General features: G+C 42.4%; 1 protein-coding gene across 9 annotated transcripts in view; it reads left to right on the top strand.

Annotated features, from left to right (window-relative positions):
• Positions 1-18,930, top strand: part of LOC108162324 (protein sickie) — a 208,675-nt gene that overhangs the window by 133,495 nt on the left and 56,250 nt on the right. For 7 of the 9 annotated variants that reach the window (XM_033393956.1, XM_033393958.1, XM_017297010.1 and 4 more), the window contains 3 exons: positions 9,421-9,548; positions 10,621-10,729; positions 11,376-13,010. In XM_033393956.1, the coding sequence (XP_033249847.1) occupies positions 9,421-9,548; positions 10,621-10,729; positions 11,376-13,010 (1,872 nt within the window). Of the gene's footprint in view, positions 1-2,155; positions 2,453-9,420; positions 9,549-10,620; positions 10,730-11,375; positions 13,011-18,930 lie in introns of those variants that run through there. The other 2 variants (XM_033393959.1, XM_017297012.2) reach the window with 2 other exon arrangements.

The following is an 18,930-nucleotide window of genomic DNA, read 5'->3' as shown; positions in this document are numbered from 1 at the left end:
ACCCTACACCCCACACTAGGGCATACGAAGGTGTCCATAGCCGAAGCCTGCTTTCGGTTTTTGTTTCCCTCACACCCTCTCTTTCTTTTCTTAATCGGTCTGCACTTTATTTCAAGAGAAGAGCGCATCTTCACTGACAAGTGGTTACTATGTGAGGGTGAGGCGCTCTCCCGAGCTCCCTCTCTCTGGCTCTCCTTGTGTTCGGCAGCCAACGCAGCTGGGCAGCTGTCACAAGAGCGATCTCTAGCAATGTCGCACCTCATATAAATATACCTTCTCTCAATGCGCAGCAGTTGTCTTTAACCGTTTCTTGAATCGTATTTAAGGAGAGTATTTAAGAGCAATCATACCACATTTCCTTTCGTCTATATTGCCCACGTATTCTTGTGTCAAAAGCCCAACCGTTCTTAAGTGTTCATTCAACAAATTTATACCATTTATCCCGAGAGCCAGAGCCCTGCACAATGTGCATAGATTTGTATTGATACCCGTATCGCTTCCTGTTCCACATTCTCTCCTTTGGTTCCAGCTACGCCTGTCAGGCACTTTATGCCCCAAAGAGCCATACAAGTCGAGACTTGAGTGACAAACAACAAACAAGCAACAACAATTTGCAACAATTTATGAAAATTATGCAGTCGACAGACGAGAGGCGACAACGACAGTTGAGTGGTTTTTGCCTATGGGCAGAGTCTAGATCCGAGGCAGAGCAGAGAGTCTGTGGTCTGAGAGTCTTGGTTTCTATCGTCTGTTGATTGTCGTAATTGTTGCTGTGACAGTTTGATTATGCAACTGTGGCAAACTTTCAATAAATCACATAAATTTACCCATAAGTCAAAACGTGGAAGAAACGAACTGACAATCCCCTGTGCACGTGTCGAATCCCTCGTTACATTTATCGTATCGAATCCCAGCCCTGTGTTCCCATTACATTTTACGACAAATTGATTAAGCTTGAAGTTCGCACCCTTAACGTAGCTTTAGGAAAAAATATGACCACTTTTAGAGCATTTAGCAGGCACTTGAAAAATTCCGAAAAAGCAAGGAATATCCCCCTTTCAGTGGGACGGCAGGACGGCAGCCCAATCACGTGTCACGCACACGTGCGTATTATTTACACGCAATATTTCTTTTGTATTTCGGTGGGCTTTTTCTCCATTTTCCATTCGTGTAATTGAAGTTATTGATTTTCATGTCAAGCTTTGTTTCGAAAAAAAGAGCAAAAATTCTGGGCGGAATCTTCAAGCTGGTGTACACCCCTTAGATGCTTTTTTGGGGTTTCTATCCCTCGATTAGCCGCATCGGCAGCAGCAGTCATACATCAAAAACAAATGCCGGAACGTCTGGTCTTCCGTTTCCCTGGTTTGCACGGAAGTTGCAAATATGTTCACTTAATTGCATTAAGTTCTCGTTTCAACCCCAGTTGTACATTTGGGTTAAGATCAAAGTGCTGTGCAAACATTTCGTTGCCGTTTTTGGACATCCCAAAATGAATTACTTCATATTTTTTTTCGGGTCGGGGGCGTTGCCACCAGACATTTGTTTGATTTGAGTCCATTTTTGCCTCTGGTTTGGGCATTTTTCTCCCCCAAAAACTTAATTGCAAACTAATTACACAAAGTAAATAGTACGCTCGGGGGTCGACTTAGTCATAATTAGTGTGAAAATGGAATGTTTATCTGATTAAATTGGAATAATGGAGAGAGAATGGAATGAAGAATCGGACGAGAGCGTGTCCCTAAATGAGTTGGGGGTAGTATTAGCTTTCAGGCAATGTTTTAGAAGGGATATTGTTGAAAAACCATTGATAAAGCCGTAGAATTTTTTAAAAATCTAAAAATTTGATTGGATCAAAGGAAATTAATAAAAGTTGATCCGTAAAATCTGTAAAAATATCTCAAAAACGGTCCTAATAAGCCATTAATTATGCAACATTACCATAAAAACGTAATTCCAATACCTTTAAACTATTTGTTGTATACTATTTACTCGACGACAAAATATTTAAAATTACCAAAAATATTCTAATAAATGTAACCTATTAAAAGAATGTTTATAAAACGTGACAAATATTTATAATTATTTACTAAATGTTCCATCTCCTTAAATATTTTTTCTTCACTGAAAAGATTAAAAACTATCAACAAATATTTTTGTATAAGTCTTAAATGCAAAAAACAACTCAACCTCCAAAAAACACCACACAAATCTTCCAATAAAAATAAACCTCAAAAAAACATAATGTAAGAAAAAAACAACATCTGAAAACCACAGCTAAATCAGTGCCAAAGCAGCATCTAAATGCCAAAATCAACTTAGTTTTTAAACTCAATAAATTAACAACAAAAAAAAGAAAAATGGGCAATACATCGTCCTCATCATCGGGATCGCATGGTGGGGGCAAGAGTTCACGCAAATGTCGAAGTCTACCCAACTCTCCGGATGTCAGAAGGTAAAACGTTTTCGGTATTTTTAAATCATACCATAGATTTTCCAAAGAAAATGTCATTTGCTTTGGGGCCGCACTAATGAGTATCATTATGCGTACGAAAAGCATTTGAATTAAGCCAAATGTCAGCACAATAAATCAGGAGAGCACTCCTACCATGAATCAGAAAAAAAAAAAACAGAAAACAAACTTCCACAAAATTTACGATAATTTCCCAGATATTTATAGAATGGATTCAGAGCTTTCCCACTCCATAAATGTAGTGTTTTTCCTTTTTCCGGGGCGCCTGTGAAATGACATTTTGTGGTTTCTTCTCAAAGATGTATGCCGGCAAGTGCAAATTTTCCCAGCTTTTCTTCTACTTCTCAGAGTGAAGGAACGATTCATAATTAATGTTTGCTCTATATCTTTGTTTGTGGTTTGTCTTTAAATATTTCTTGTGTGGTTTAATGTTATTCCATGTCTGGAGGTGCCGAAAGAAACACCAGAATACGATGCAACACGCAACTGAACTGTCTCTCGCGGAACCAGAACTTCAATGAAAATCTTGGCTGCCAGCCAGACGAAATGGCTTCTACATATATATATATATTCCTGGAGCCCTCGAGTTTGTTGCCCTATCTTTTGCCTCACATTACATAATCATCAGCGATCGTTGGAAATATTATTCAGAAATATATCAAAGTGCATTTTTGATAGCAACACCCCCTGGAAAATGACTCCCAAAAACCAACCACCATATCGAAAAACCTTTCATTTATGATTGAAATGGTGTGACACTTTCTCGCTCTCTCTCACTCTCTCTCCCTTTCTGGTTCTCCCTTCGTCCAGAGTCAATAAATAAAACATTTGCCGAAAAGTTGCATAATTGAAAAGGAGCGGAATCCAAAACCAAATGTTTGGGCATCCCGTCTGGTGCTACTTATCGGAAGGCACAGGGCACAGGACCACCCTTCGAAAACTCCCTAGGAACAACCCCCTGGAAACACACACGCATGGAAAAACCCAAATAAACAACACAGAATGTTGTCAGCTGCATTTGGAATTTGGTTTTTGGGTGTGAAAAATGATTACAGAGGCAGATACTATATCTGGGATGCCAGTAAACAATTTGAAAACGAACTCTAGATGACTAGAAAGTGAACTTAGAGACTGAATGGAGATCTTCATTGAAAGAGGAGATTAACTAACGAAAAACAGAACTTAAATCGCTTCCAAATCCAAAAGATTTAGTGTCAACAGAACTGTGAATGATCTTTGACTAGAAATATAATCGTAAATATTTCCATTTATGTGGCAGAATTTTCTAAAAATAACCCAGAAGAGATGAAATCGTAAACGACAGAAGAAACTGCAAATTATGTTTCATATTTAATGACTCTATAAAGAACTTGAAGACTTACCCCCACTTTTTAGTGTCTGTAGTAATTTATGGGCTTTGACTAAATATTAAACAAGGAAATGAATTAAAAACAATTTGTTTTTTTTAATGGGACTTTTGTAATAGAAATAAATCATTTATGAGTATATTTCTGTGATAGGTTCTTATTCCTTACGTAAATTATAATTTAAAATATATTTCTAGAAGGTTTCTCAACATATATTTAGTCTTAATATATTTATTCCTACAAATAATATTTTTAAAGTGACTGTATTCTGAAGATTCATTCATTTTTTTCTTATATGCAAAATATTTGTAATCCGTATTAATATTCTACTAGGAATAATCCTCTATAAGATGTTTTTCATCAATTCTACCTCTAAAAGTAGCTTCTACTCTTCCAAAACCATCTTCCGCTCTAGAAATTCGCTGCCGTTTTCTAGAAGCTATTTAATTTTTAAAGATAAACCAACAAACGAGTACATTTCATGCGGTATTCCATTGATTCTGGGTTTTGAAAGAAGTCGTCTACTCTCATAAAGCGAGTGTGTCACAAACCACCCATTAAAAAAGGTGTAATTTCTAGCCCATCCCCTAATGATACTTTACTCCATGTACTTATATGGAGGCTATGTGCGAAACACACACAAAAAGAGGGGAAGTGGAAGCTGCTACTTGAGTTTTGTGGCAAGTGGTGGAGGAGAGCCGAGCCTTCTCTGCTGGGCCTTCAGAGTCCCTTTAGCTTTTGCCACCACTTGATGATGTAGCTTCTTGTTTGTTTGTTTGGGGCCACTCTCCATTTGCGGCTGCTACTGCTACTGCTGTTTGCGGCTTGTTTGCAACATGGACTGTGGCACAACCTGCTGCTGCATATTTAAAGATGTCAACCGCATCGTCCCGCCGCACCAGTCAACAAAAGGTGGCAAGCAGCAGCCATTAGCAAGCAACAACATCTTTGAGTCCAGTCCCTTTCGACGCACGTGTGTTTATTACCAGGTGGAATGGGGCGATTCACTCCCTCCCTCTAGAGGTTGGAGCGGGTTTCCATCTGCCCCCCAGATAGAGAGAGAGAGAGAGAGAGAGCGATAGAGAGGAAGGTTGAAGGGCTCTAGCAGACGCTATTAATTGTTTCTTGTGGCAGAAACACAGCAGCAGAGCAGATGCTGCACAGCTGCAGCTGCAACTGAAAGCTGAGAAAATGCGTCTGTCTCTTCGAAGAACTTTTCGCTTCGTCTAATAACTGAAAATCGTGACTTTATGTCTGCACTTGAAAATGAAGACAAGAAAAACACACAATACCCGCCGTGGCTTATGCCATGGATATGGCTATCCATAGTGCATCACTCCCCACTCTCTCTCTGGAGAATGGGAGGGGTTACACGACTCTCTTGAGAATGAACACGTTCACGTTCCTCACGTTGCATATCGCATTTCACACACACATTTCTAGTGTCAAAAGACATTGTGACATGGCTTTTAGTAATGAACAAAGCTCTAGTGTTTACGATGATGATGTGTCTAAGACACAGGCGCTTTCCACCTCCCCAGAGATACTTTCCCCACAGCGCTAGATATTTCTTGAAGCGGGGAAACTAATCGGAGAGCAGAGTGCAGGCTTATTCTTAATTTGATTTTAAAGTTCAACATGGAAAGGCTTTTAGGAGAAAAGCAAAAGAGTTGGAAAGGAAACTTCCTGAAGTCTCACGTTTTTCAGTCTTCCATCTAAAGATATACTCGCTGTAAGAAATCGAACCATTTTGTTGTTCATTTAATTAGAAACATAAACATAAGGTTACATATGTTGCGTGTCATGCAGCAGAGCCCCTCGGTTGGTCTGGTCACTTATATCTAATGGATTTGCCATTTAGTCATGGACATACAGCACACGACATGGACTCTACCTCATCCCAAAGAGTTCTCTTCTTTGGTTCGGCGGCCTCTGAATAGCTCTTTAATTCGATTCTCCACTCCACTCCTTTTGGCCAGCATATCAATGGCATATAATTATGCTTATTACCAGCCATTCAACACCTACTCACAACAAAACCTCTCAACGGAAACTGCATAAAACACTCCTATAAGACGCGGTGCCTGACACTCTGTCGAGTGGTGCCTCAAGTTGTGTCTTGGACACAAAACTCCCATAAATTCTGAGCAGACCCCAAGACAGTGGATTGTTTTTGTAGGCTTCGCTGCTGCGGCCAGCGGGGCAAAAGCTGCTTTTTCTACTGCATGAATCTGAAGGCTGGTTGCGGTTTTCGGGATAGCGGTGCTTCGGTAGCCAGCCAAATTGCTGTGGCAAATTTATGAAAATTTGACTGCCAAAAGCGGTTTTCCCCAAAAGGTTTTTCTGGGTTAAGATACAAGTGAAAATGATTGTTTAATGGGTATTCAAAGTGCATATATCTATGGATTGAAGGCAAAAATATGTCTGTAGATAACTGAGGGAAAGTTTCTCTCTCTCTCAGACAGCATCTCTGCGACCAAAGGGCCCCTTCGGAAGATTGCAAGCTTCTAACCATAAAAGGGGCAGGCAGACGTTGTAATAAAAGCGAAAGATGCCGCTGCATAAAAGGCAACCTGGCAACCTCTGGCAAATGACCAAAAATGGTCAGAGAGCCGCCGTGGAGTGAGTGAGTGAGCTTCTCCATGGCCCCCTTGGAATGCAACGAACGGCTTCGAGGAGCTTCGAGGAGGAGAAGAGAATCTCTCTGGGCTTTTAGAAGCTGTTGCCATGACAAATGCAACTCAAGTGACACATTGTATGCCTCGTAAAAGCACTGAGGGAAAAGGAATCTGAAATGGCTTATTTTCCCTCAGTGTAGAGCAAAACTAATGGACAGTCCCCAAGAGGAGAAGGAAGATAGTACCTTTTTTTGCCCACTGTTTTTCATATATTTATACAAAAGGCATTGCCACAAAGTCTCCCCCGACCCTCAAACGTCACACGGAAATGTTTAGCGACAAAACTGCGTGGGCCGTGGGGCAAGGCAGGGACCAGACCCAGACCCCAACACACAGGTGAATGCCACCAAGAGGCAATGCCAGAATCCACAAATGCAGCTACACGAAGACGTGTGCGAGTGCGAGTACCGGTACCAGTGCCAGTACGAGTATTATGAGCCCCATACAGACGTCCTCTCTGAATGAGGAGTCGTCTGCAGCCAGCAAAAAGGTCAAAGACATTTGGCAGCTGTTGCGGCTGATGCTGATGCTGCCTCTGCTTCTGGTTTTCTGTGCAACATCTGATTCTGTGAATCTGTGCGGTGCTGTGGAGCTCCTCTCCTCCAGAGCTACACAAATCAAAAATGCGTACTAAAGACGTAAATTCAATTTGCGTGGAAACTAAATAAAGAGATTGTGGAGGCGCCCCAGCGCATCTCTCTTTTGACATGTGACACCTGAAAGATGCAAAAAGGAAGATATGAGTATGTAGACACAACAGGGGATGCATGGGAGGGGTGGTGCCAGCGGAAAGATACAATATAATGATACCAAATGCATTTCTGAACAGTAGTTACTCAGAGTATGCTATAGCAAACACCGTGGGTTGCCAGAGAAGTACGGAATGAAGAAAGGAAATGCTAGTAAAAGATATAAATGCTCCGAAAATGATGCTCTGTGGCCAACAAATGACTCAAGGTCGTTGATGAAGTGCAAGATACAAACGAATTGCTTATGATAAAAATGAGTCTGGTGAATGGTTAGCTAATTTTATCCCAATGGTATTTGTTTAGTATATTTTTCTACTATGTTCTGGTATTATATCTAGCATTTTCATGGTATTTTTTCATATTTATTCTTGTATGTGATTTCTAGTATGTTAAAGTTTTTTCTGGTATTATTTCTAAAGTATTATTTTTAAAGTATTTTTTCTTCTGTTTTTTCTTTTAATTTTTTGAATGTCTTAAGACATTTTCTAGTATTTCTAAAAATATATTTTCTGGTATGGGAAAATACAAGAAACTTTATATTTAATAATTCCTACGAAACATTCCTAAGAATCTCTGAAATCTTTAAGAAATGGCTTAAAAAAAATACACTTTTGATGACTTTAGGATACAAATGTATCTCCTATCTCTTGCCCCTAAACTCTTAACTCGAACCTCGCTGACATGTGCCACCTCTTCAAATCACAGATACGTCTGAGCTACCTCTCAATATCTGTGTATCTTTTGACTCTCGCAGACAGAAAGACATCCATCCTTTCAGGAACGAAATAAACCCGGCAGACGTCTTGGGCGAACAATAAAATGCAAATAAAATAATATGAAAGTAATTTTGAAATTTTTACCAAGTTTCGTGATGTTGTTTGTCTGTGCAATGGCGGGAGGGGCAAATGTCTTTTGAAGGAAGCCCTAAGAAAGGCAAAGGATGGGCCCTGCTCCAGGAGGAGTCTGGCATGCGTATTTAATTTCCTCCAGAAAGGAGGACGCGTCTTTCCAACTTAATTTTGTCTGTCAGTTTTGTTCTTCATTTTTTCATGTCTCTGTTTTTTATTAATTTAATGCAATTGTTACCCGTTCTACAGCCTCGACTGCTCTTGACGGACTTATTAATGGCCAACAGCAGTGGCAGCGGCAACCATAAGATACATTTGTATCTAAGGGCTTTGTCTGGTACTTGGCCCCCCCCCCGCCGTCAGGAAGTTTATGTTCGGGCGCGACCTATTAAAAGTTATTTCTCATTTTTATTTCGCTCTTAATTTGCCTTTTTAATTAGCCTTATGACTAATTGCGCGGAAAACTGAAAGGAAAAGCTATGGAAAATGACTTAGTGAAAGAAAAAGGACGAAGCAGCCAGTCGTTGATATAATTATCTGTGCTGCAAGTGAGATTTAGTAATCTAAAAGGAAATTAGTTGCAGAAAGTTTTGCCATTTTTCCCGTTTTCCAATTTGGTAATTGTTTAATGAGTATTTTTCCCCGGGAGATTCGAGGGTTTGTTGCTTTTTCTTTGTCAACTGAAATCGAATTTAAAATGTAAATGAAAATACTTGTATAATTTGCATTTAAAGTCCAATCCAAAGTCAACATAAAGATGGAATTACCATTTGATTGTAGGACAATTACGCGCCAATCAGCGAATCAACAATTGTCCCACGGAACTACTACCGCCACTACGCGGCTCGGCTTATGGCTCGACGGCAGACAGACGGACACAAGTATCTTTATCTTGTATCGCAATGATATGCAAATTTATGGGCACACACTTCAGCTTTCGCATCATAAAAATATTTATTGCCGCAAAGTTTTTTACGGCTCACAAAGGGGCTTGCCGCATGCCGCTTGCTGCTTGCCGCTTGCTCCAGCGCGGAGTTCATTAATTTATAAGTAAGCGTAAAATTATTTTTAAAAAAAGTATCTGGCAGATACTTGCACGGCTACGGCCAAGAGCCATGCAAATGAGGCCCTCAGACAAGCTGTTAATGTTGACAGGACGCCCACAAGCTCTGTCATAAAACCTCATAAAGAAATATATTTATAAAATCTGTAAAAAATTAAATGCTACATTGTTGTTATTGTTGTTGTTGTGGTTGGAGTTCTTTATGCAGTTTTGCTAATAAGATATTGTATCTCTGTTTTTTGCAGACAAATAGCCCCCGCCTATAAGGTCAATGGCGGCACTGCCATACCACTGCCGGCCACCGTTATGGTGCAGCGTCGCTGCCCACCGGATAAAGTGCGTCCACTGCCCCCGACACCAAATCATACGCCATGTAAGTATCATCCATCCCCCCTCCTCAGGGGGTTCATGGGTCTATGGGAGTATGGGAAATTTATTAAAAAATCCTTTAAACCCTTAACCACCCTTCAAAGCGTGAGTCCTGCAGGGGAGTCTCCTGTTGTTTGCTGGGAATAAACAAATTTCAGGTCCGCAGAGTCAGAGCAAACAACCCCCAGGACCCCTGGACCCCAGGACGCCAGGGACTGCACTTAGCTCTCTCTCTCTCTCTCTGTCCTCCAACTCTCCACGAAGCTTAGCCCTTTCCATGTGGAGTTCTGACCGAGATTTTGTGTCATTTGGAGGGCGTTTTTCTCCACTCTCCCCGCAATCAAAGCTCTCTGGGGGATACTTTTAGGTTTAGAATTCTGTTTGGAAATCTCTTGCGATTTGTGGTTAAGGTAACTGCACTTTTCAATTAATTATGTAGATTGAGAGAGAGGCTGTAAAAGTTATTCAACTTTATGACAATTGTTGCCAAATCCACTTCATAATTTCTAGAATTGAACCAAATTCCAATCCAAATTGATTTCAAATTTGTATTTCCCTAATTATTCATTAAATTCCTAGTGAAAACCGTTTTATTCGAGGCACACAAGAGATCACCAGTTCAAGCCCGAACTGAAAACCAGTTTCCAGCTTAAAATACTTACCTTTTCTGACCCATTTCTCAAAAGGGGTTTCTCCTTTCTTTGTTAGTCATATTTTTAGAGCATTTCGAATGATTTATGCACCGATATTTGGCTGGTTCTTGGCGCAGATATAAATCTCGGGGGCGCACAGTGAGAGAGAGAGAGAGAGAGAGTCTCCATCTCCTCCCAATCTGTTATCAGCCGCACGCACGGCAATTAATTAAGTTTAATGTCCGCATTGGCCTTTAGCATTGATTTATTTGGTTGACTCCAAGAGGAGTCTCCGCCATCTCCACTCTCTGCCTTTCCCTGACATTTACTATAAGTGGGCGCCATCCATCGTGTGGGCTATGGTGTGGCGTGGTGTGGTGTGGTGTGTGGGTAAACAGTTCTTTAAAACACGTTTCTTTATCCTTCATTTGTTGTTCTTTTCAGCCATACCGGGACTGGGCAAGAGCGGAAGTGATTTCAATACGAGCCGTCCAAACAGTCCGCCCACCAGCAATCATACAATCCAAAGCCTCAAGAGTGGCAATAACAACAGGTAAGGACTCACGGGTAGGAACAGGAGCTCTATCTGGGACTATATATCCTTGGAAATTTGAACAGTCTGTGAATAAAGTATCGATATTTATCATGAAATGATATCTAAAATGTGTAGATGGATGGAAATTTGTCATTTCACTTTTTTAAGTCAATCATTTGGTTGCTTTGCCCAATAAAATAGATTTTTACGAGCTATCGATTATAAAACTGATATATTTCGGATTAAAGTTAAATTTGTATCGGTTTTTAGCCTACTACCTTCATTCGCTATAGATTTATTCCTTTGCCATCGTTAACTTATCAATATTATCGATACAAAATGTATAAATTTGCATCGAATTATGCGAAATTCATCAGGAAATCGATATACACAATTTCACGATATCGAAAGCTTTCATTTCCGAAACGATATTGCCTATTTTTATTGATATTTATAATATTTATCGATTTTTCGATATTTGTTCGATCTAAAATCGATTTTATATATGACAAAAGCAGTATTTTGCTACAAATTCATATTTACCATCTCTGTCGAGAATTATAGAAACTAATCGTTCTGTTTCGATAAAAAAAAGGATATATGCCAATCGATTAGTAGCTCCAAATTTCCTCTAATTAATCGTAATTCTTCTTTTTTTCCCCAGCCTACGTCCACCTAGTATCAAGAGCAACCACCAAAGCGGAATACCCTCCCCCAGCAGCCCCCAGACGACGACCAACACAACGACAACGACGACGGCGGCTGCGGCTGCTCCCCAGAAGCACTCGATGCTGGACAAGCTGAAGCTCTTCAACAAGGAGAAGCAGCAGAATGCAGTGAATGCGGCGGCGGCCAACAAATCGCAGATCCAGCAGCAACAGTCGAAGCGCACCTCCTCCTCTTCGGGGTTTAGCTCGGCGCGTTCCGAGCGCTCCGACTCCAGTCTGAGCCTCAACGATGGCCACAACTCGTCGCAGCTGAAGCCCCCCAGCATCAGTGTGTCCTCGCAGAAGCCCCAACAGAAGCACAACACGAAGCAGTCGAAGCTGCTGGCGGCACAACAGAAGAAGGAGCAGACAAAGTCGAAGCTGGACAAAAAGGAGAAGAGTCCGGCCCGCTCGCTGCACAAGGAAGAGTCCGGGAATGAGTCGCGCAGCTCCACGATGGGCAGGGCGGGCAAGAGTTCACTGGCCAGAGGAGGCCTCGGTCTTGGCCTCACGGTGGAGAAGAATACACTGAAGACATCGTCCAAGTCCTCGCTGCACTCCAAGTCCGAGTCGAAGAGCTCTCTAAAGGGTGTCGGAGCCCAGCAGCAGCAGCAGCAGATGTTGCACAGTCCGAGTGGCATGAGTCTGCCCAAACCCATTGCGGCGATCAAGGGCACCAGCAAGCTGCCGGCCCTAGCGGGAGGAGAGCTCCTGAAGCGGGAAACCAGCGACATATCAGCGGCCAATCAGGCAACGCAGACCACCCAGAACATATCCACCATATCCGTGCTGGAATCACAGCAGCAGCCACTGCCACAGAGCACCACTACACCACATATCCTTAAGGGTCCAGCGCCACCGCCGTACTACGCGAATAGCAGTCCACCCTCACACATATCACAAGGACATCCCGGCATGGGAGGATACCTCAGTGAGCCCAGCACTCCCCAGCACCAGCAGGGGATCTACGCGAGCAGCAGCGGCAGTCGTCTGCCACCGCCCAAGACGGCGCTGAGTGCCCCCCGGAAACTGGAGTACAATGCAGGACCCCATATCCTGTCATCGCCTCCCCATCGAGGGGCAGGTCTGCAGCGTCCGATGCCCAACTCTGCCCCGAATACACCCACTGCATCGCCGAACAAGTTCCACACGGTACCCTCGAAGATTGTGGGCACCATTTACGAGTCGAAGGAGGAGCAGCAGCAGCAGCAGCCCCAGCAGACAGGCGGATGTTCCGCAGGAGCCTCAGTGCTGCCCATGAGACCCCTCCTGCGGGGCTACAACTCCCATGTGACGCTGCCGACACGTGGAGCACGCGGTGGCCACCACCATCCGCATCCGCCTCAGTCGTATCTGGATTTCTGCGAGTCGGATCTAGGGCAGGGCTACTGCAGCGATGGCGACGCCCTGAGGATTGGCAGCTCTCCGGCCACCAGTCGCTATCACGACATCGACAATGGCTATCTGTCGGAGGGGAGCAGCGGCCTGAATGGATCGATCGGCGGATCCACTGGTGGTACGGTGTCCCACGGAAAACATTTTCTCAGGATGATGAGGGCCAGAACACCGCTGCCAACAACCATTGAAGAGAGGTGAGTGCTACTTTTTGATTGTTTTTGGGGTATATTCCGAAAAAGTTTACCCAGAGAGTACAGCAAATATCTCTATATTCTATGGAATATATTTCTTTTCAATGAGTGGTGTATGTTTCCGAAGGTAAGACCTACCATCCAAGTCGCTTCCATGACTCATGTGACAGCCGTCGCCTCAGCTGGAAAGTGGAGAGCTGTAGAGTCGACACCAATGAGTAATCCAACAAGTAATTGCCGTTGTATCGCTTCGGATTGCTTCCAAGAAGCGGCAGCGGCGCAGCAGCAGCGCCTCCATGTGGCGCATACTCTGGCGGCCATAAAAACCGAATTGGAGGGGCCTTTGCCGGCTTTTGGCTTTGCCTTCAGGCCTCAGTGCATTTTGAATGGTTTTTTGTGTCATTTGTTTTAACATTTTGTTGCTGCTTTCTTTTGCGGTCGAGTGTTGAGTGCGGCACGCACCATTTGGGCACACTTTTGGTGTCAGGGGCACATCTGTACACTTAACTGTCTGTCAGTCAGGCCTGGCCTCCTGTCATCATGCGATTGTGATTGTGAAGCAGTTAATTGCGAGGCTCGGCTCTTGTGGCACCTTAACAACTTCCTGCCGGATGCAGGACTCTCCATCGCCTGCGGTGTGCAGAGTGGAAGTATCTTCTAGTATCTCCACTTGAGAGATGCGGGTAACAAAACTCAAATCCAGAGATCAAATTGCCAATTTGCATAAAGTCCACTCGATTGTTGACTGCCATGTTTCCTGGTTCTGGGACCTCCTAGTGTCGCGGTGTCCCGTGTTTCCTCCTGCCCCCTGCTGTCCCATTCCACTGTCTGTGTTTGTGGCATGTCAAATGTCATTTACAATTCTGTCAACAGCAGACGACTCTTGATTCTCGACTCTCGACAATTGACAATGCTCTTCTCTCCCCTCGTCTCATCACCTGTCGAACGGGGGCTATTGATTCACATATTCAGCCACCAGAGACGTACGATTGCCCCGTAGATATCCCATGGACACGAGTGCGAAGCCGGCACTTGAGACCCATCACAAAAGGTTGGAATTTCCTTCATTGACAAGAGAGGTTTATAGGTTTCTGATACGAAGGAACAAGCCATTGAAGGTGACCAAGTGCGAGAGGAGATTGGGGAAGGAAATTATGTCCAAAAGTGGCTACAAGTCGAGTTTTCTTTTTGACCATAAAAACAGAAACTATCATATTGGAATATAATATGAATATCATTTAAAAAAACGGGAACTCTTATTTATTGGATTTTCTTTATTTTCATTACAAAACAGTGTTTTTTTTTAATTCAAACTGTTTTACATGTTTTAGATATCAAAAGGAATTTAAAAATTATTTTTTTGTGTATTCCATCTGTAAAGCATCTATATATTGTCTTAAAATAGTAGGATATATATAAATAAATATATAGAAATATATATTTGGTCTAGAAAGATTTAAATTTAATAAAAATGTTTTAATAAATATTTTGTCTAGAAAGATGTTCAAAAATATAAAAAATTAATCCTCCTTGAGGTCGGGGAACCCTTTAACAATTATAGGCCTGAGCCTCTTTATATCTTATTATTTGTACAATTGCCAGCTTCACATTCCCTAAATAAATGCTCTTCTTATTTAATATTCATTCATTCACTCATTTATTCATCTATTTAGTGATTAAACATAACCAAATGTCCACAAAATATCTGCATCTGCCTCTGCCCCTTTTTTCCAGCATTCGAATACAGCTGTTGCTGCATAAAAAACACCATTCCATTCCATTTCTTCCTATTTCATAGGGCACTTGTCAGAAATGGAGCTTTGTCCATAGCCCATAGCCTCCTCCTCCGGCCACATCTCAACGCATTTCATTAAAAAGCGCTTATGGACTGGAAAAGGGAGTGGGAGTGTGGGAGTTTTCACATTTTCATTAGGTTGCGGTTCTTCCATCAGCGCGCCGGGCCCCGTTTGATCTGTGAAATTAATGCAATGCCATGGGCCATGAGCCATGGGCCACAGAACGCAGACCGCTCGCTGATGATGATCCCTCTATAAATAGGAACAGCTGTCTCGAGGCTGTCATCGAAGCCCTGCTCTAGACAGAGAGTGAGAGAGTGGACACCCACTCTAGCGAGAACCTTCTCCTCCTCACCCTCACAGAGAAAGATCTGACCCTGGGATGCCTTCTGAGCCCTTGGTCACGTACTGCAGTTGGTGGAAAAAATGTTTTGTAATTGAATTTTAATGCACGCCGCAACCTGTCGCATTAGTGTCACGCCCAAAGGAGGGTCGTTTCAGGGGCAGGGGCAGGGGCAGAGGGAGCTAATCAGTTGCGGTGCAGACACCTGCAGGACATAATTTGTGAAGCCCAACAAGTGCGAAAAGGGGAACCCCGGCAGGACCAGGAATCCCAGAAGCGGGCTTATGACGCCTCGACATGACTGCCCCGCCGAAGGCAGTCTCCAGTTTGCAGTTGTCTGGCCATGAAAGTAAATCAAAATGCAGCAACGAGCAGAGGAAAGTACACCCCAAGGAGGCAGACAGTTGGGAGGTGCATGCCGCACAGACAGGATATCGAGACGGGGAACCGGCAACACGGGGACTGCCGACTGGACGCCGTACACATATGCCGGCTGGTTGCACGACTGACTGGCTTTCTTCCTTTGCTCTTTGCTCCTCTCTCTCTAGTTCTTTTATTTAATAACGCATTTTTCAATTCATTTGATTTATGGCCGAGGCGTGTGTTGCAGCCATTTTCACACACAGTTTTCCCCAGTACTTAAAGTCCGTAGACCGCTTAAAGGTGCCGCCACATTTTCCACAAATTGTACATTTCGCCACTCCACTCTCTCTCTCGCTCTCGTGCGAATACAAATTGTTTTTATTAATTCAATCCAAAATTCAGTGAACCAAAGGCCTGGAGCGAGGGCTAAAAGTGTCCATCCTTTCCACCTGTTTTCCCCCCACTCCCCGATGACCCTCTGACCCTGGCCTGTTGTCCGTTCGAGTGTTCAATGGCAACCGGAATGGACCTTGTCGCCTGCCTCATTTCGATATGCCACTCCTGCCCCTAATTTTTTTCATACTCATACTCATAATTTTTTCGGGCCGCTAGTGGAGTGCCTTTCTGCCGTTCGTTAAATGAACTGGAAATTTCGGGGCTTATTCAATTTGGGTGTCTCCCGGACTCCGGGCTCTCTTTTTCGGAATATGATGAAACATATTTATTTTTTATTGAATGAGGCAGGGGGCAGTTGGGTTTCGATTTGGTAGTGTTTTTATTAAGTATACATCATTTTGGTTAGGGATAATGGGGATTTCCTTTTAGTTTTCATAGTTTTCGAGACCCTTTGAATTGCTATTAAGATCCTAAAGAATAGTTCTGCCGTTGAAATTGTTATATTCTATTGGTCTCAATTAATTCCTTGGTGTTTCACATGCTTGGAAGCCTTTTAAACGAAGGATACTTCCAAAATTCATATTGGCTTTTCTCCAATATACCATATTTTTATGGTTTATCGCACGCCTAGATTGGCCCAAAAATATATAGTACAGCTGGCTGCAGAAGTTTTGAGAGAAATTAGTTATACATTTGAATTTCGCGCCAACTTTCCAGTTTCATTGCAGCCAGGTTCTGTCATGTTGGCACAGTAGCGACACTATGTCATGTAGCGGTTGTTGATGGAACTAGTAGCATAGAAAAGAAGAGCTGCATGAACTGTAGATGGCGCTGTTGAGCTCGCAACATTTGCTTATCAACATTTCTTACTGCCAGCGACATTTGCTGCCAACCAAATTTCAATTCAGTGCAAAATATAAATAATAATAAAAAGTAATGAATAGTAATGAATAATAATGAATAATATGATTATGAATAAAATATGAAAGCGACAGATCTGAACGTTCCCATGCAGCTATAGGTTATTTTCGATTATTCTACTAATTTATGAAACAAGAATAACAATAAATATGGTATATTATTAGCAAAGAAATATTCATAAATAGAAAATTCATAAAGTCATAATTTATAATAGTCCATAAATGAACTACATCTGCTGCTGCCTCTGGGATTAACACATCATCAGAAACCACGTTGCAGTTTTCCATATCATATGGATAAAACCATCAAACAGATTATACTGCAATTTTCCCCCGTACTGTCCGTCTGTCACTTTTTTTCAATCTATTTTTTCCAATCGAATAGCCGGCATTGCATTGGACCGAGCTAAACAATTAAAAGCAACTCAAAGCAAAACAAAGCGTGTGTCAAAGCATTCGTAAGCCTTTAAGCCATAACTGACCTTTCCACATGCCACGACAACACAACAAACACACACAGATACACGCATACAGCTACAGCAGAACAGATAGAGATACATTCTTCCATACATATATTTATATGGGGATCGAATATGCCCGAAAGCGTCTGTGCCTCTGTGTCTCTGTGGCTTGGCTGTGATGTGCGTTGGATTCGTTGGCTTAATCGTTTTCCAATAACTTTGGCCAATAGCTGCTGTGCTGCCACATTCTTGTGCTTTTCGCAATAATTACTAACGTTTGAGGCGTTAAGTATATTTTGGGGGATTTTCTTAGACTACACTGAGAGAAAAGGTAAAGAAAAGGGTAATTTGGTCATCAATTCAATCAGAAACCTGTCTCGTTTTGAAGATTTCCGCTTAGGCTGTGCTTCTATGAATTATTCAGTCGGAAAAACAAATAAAATATGTCATAAACACATCCATTTTGTTGGGAAAACCTTAGAGGATCAGAACATTGGCGAGAGATCTTGTCTCTTTATAGCTGATATAAAGCCCTACCAAAGATCTACTCTTTTGAATGTCAATCCATTTTAAATAGTTCCGCTTCTCTACTCTAAGTTTTCCCCTCTGTATTAGTCGTGTATTTGTATCATTAAGGGAATCCAGGAATCCCAGGATAGGCATTTTATTAACCCTTTACACCTCGCCTTTCCCCAAGTATTTCCTTTTTCTTTGCTCTGTTAATTCTCTAAAAAAAGTTCATTTAACTTTTGCCTTGAGAAAAACTGTTTGTAATTTATCCCATTTGCCCATATATCTTTTTGATATATTTCTGTGCTGTCTCCCCCTCGACATTCAATAATTATGATTTTAGCAAGTGCCATACGATGATTTAATGATTGATTGGGGGGAGGCTACTCCCCCCACTCGAAGATTAATGATTATGGAGCACATTTATTGTGGAAAAAGTGGGAAAAATAAAGTTCTTTGGTGCTTGGAGAACCCTGTGCCTGCCAATTAGTTCGATATTTCCTCAACAAGTTTTTCCACCAGCAGCCAATCAACAACAAATCAAGTTTTCGCTTTTCATTCACCAAGCACCCAAACACACAAACACCCCAACACACACCTGCCCAACAATTTTGACTCTGTTGGTTTTTCTTTTTGGAAAATTGGCTTGGACAAGAACCAGCCCGCCCTTGGCTCAATTATTTTTGATGGCGTTGTACCCAAAAACCTGGTCTATCGAACGCCCAAACAATGCGAAATGCGAAACAAGTTTCAGTTTTTTGAATGATGGCCAACACCGAGGCACAAAAAAGAGTCTCGTCTCGCGTTTTTCGAACTGCAATTCTCTCTTAAGTTGATTTCGAGCTCTCTCTTTCGGTTGAAGACATTTGTTGCTTTTAGCAGACAGTCTGGCATTCAAAGAGAGGGAGAGAAAGAGATGAAACACCCTTCCTGCGAAGGGGTGTGCGGGGGCGTGTGGACTTTTGACATATTGAACAATGAAATTCCCCTGCTTCTGAGCCGCGACGCCCAGTGGCATGATTCACATATCATATGGAAGAAAAAAGTGCACCAAAATTGTGTGTGAGGGAGAGAGGACGGAGCAGGAAAAGCCTCAAAACGGGAACTAAACGGAAGAGTGGAATGGAATAAATT

Source organism: Drosophila miranda, chromosome 4 (genome assembly GCF_003369915.1).
Source record: "Drosophila miranda strain MSH22 chromosome 4, D.miranda_PacBio2.1, whole genome shotgun sequence".
NCBI classification, from domain to species: domain Eukaryota; kingdom Metazoa; phylum Arthropoda; class Insecta; order Diptera; family Drosophilidae; genus Drosophila; species Drosophila miranda.
This window is presented reverse-complemented; position numbering and strand designations above follow the sequence as displayed.